General features: G+C 74.2%; 1 protein-coding gene across 1 annotated transcript in view; it reads right to left on the bottom strand.

Moving 5' to 3' along the window:
- Nucleotides 1-977, bottom strand: part of ARID1B (AT-rich interaction domain 1B) — a 420200-nt gene extending 419223 nt beyond the window's left edge. Inside the window, exon 1 of the mRNA XM_007451356.1 lies at nucleotides 1-977. Coding sequence (XP_007451418.1) covers nucleotides 1-977 — 977 coding nt within the window.
- Between the last annotated feature and the right edge of the window lie 200 nt (nucleotides 978-1177).

Here is a 1177-nt window from a genome sequence, read left to right as displayed (position 1 = left end):
CCTCCTCCGCTGCCTCCTCCTCCTCCTCCTCCGCCGCCGCCGCCGCCGCCGCCGCCGCCCGCGCTGGGCCGGCTGTAGCCCGGATAATGGTTGTACTGGCTGTTGGGGTACCCTTCGTGGGAGTTCTGCAGGGGGTCCATGCTGTTGGGGGCTCCGGCGGCAGCTGAGGCGGAGTGCATCATCCCCATCCCGGGGCTTTGTTGTCCGCCATGTTGATCAAAGCAAGGCCCAGCGCGGCCGCCGGGGCCGCCGCTAGCTGGGGCAGCGCTGCCATAGTAATTATTAAACTCCGAGACGGCCGCCGGGCCGCCGACGCCGCCGCCGCCGACGCCGCCGCCGCCACCGACGCCGCCGCCGCCCCCGGGCACGGCGACCGGCTGCTGCTGCGCGCCCAGGCCCGGCTGCTCGTAGCGGCCGCCCGCCGGCTCCCCCATCTTGGGCGGCGCGTCGTCCTCGTCGCCCGGCTTGCTCAGCAGAGGCTGGCCCGGGGGGTCGGCCTGGCTGCCCCCGGCACTGTCCTTGGCCCCTCCATGTTGCGGCTGCTCCATGTCGGGACCGGGCTGAGCCGTGCCACTGCCCGCGCCGCTGAGACTGTTGTTGGAAATGGGATGCTGCTGCCGCTGCTGCTGCTGCTGCTGGAACTGGCTTAGCTGCTGTTGTAGTGCGTGGTGGTGGCGGTGGAGGTGGTGGGCATGGTGGTGCAGGTGGTGGGCATGATGGTGGTGGTGGTGCTGCTGGTGGGGCGGTGCGGCGGGGGCTTCGCCAACGGTTTTCAGTTTGTGGTTGGGGAGCAGCCCCGTCTCCATGGCCGAGCCCGGGCCCGCCGAGGAGGAAGAGGACGCCGCCGCGGAGGAGGAGGAGGAGGAGGAGGACAGCGCGGCGGCGCTTCCACCCTCCTTGAGAGCCGCCTCGGAGCCGCCGCTCTTGGCGCTGTTAGCGCTGGCGGCGGCGGCCGCCGCGCTCGCGTTATGGGCCATGTTCAGTTCGTGACGGGGGTGCGAGGGGTGGTGGTGCACGTTATTCAGGCCGCTGCCGTCGCTGCCGCCCCCCGGCATGGGTCCCGGTGCCGCCGCCGCGCCGCGCGCCCCCGCCCCCAGGTCCCGGGCCCCGGGCGCCGGCCGCAGCCCGGGGGGCGCCCGCCGCTCGCCGCTGCCAGCTCGCGCCCCCGCCCCCCCCG

Source organism: Lipotes vexillifer, unplaced genomic scaffold (genome assembly GCF_000442215.2).
Source record: "Lipotes vexillifer unplaced genomic scaffold, Lipotes_vexillifer_v1.1 scaffold935, whole genome shotgun sequence".
NCBI lineage: Eukaryota > Metazoa > Chordata > Mammalia > Artiodactyla > Lipotidae > Lipotes > Lipotes vexillifer.
This window is presented reverse-complemented; position numbering and strand designations above follow the sequence as displayed.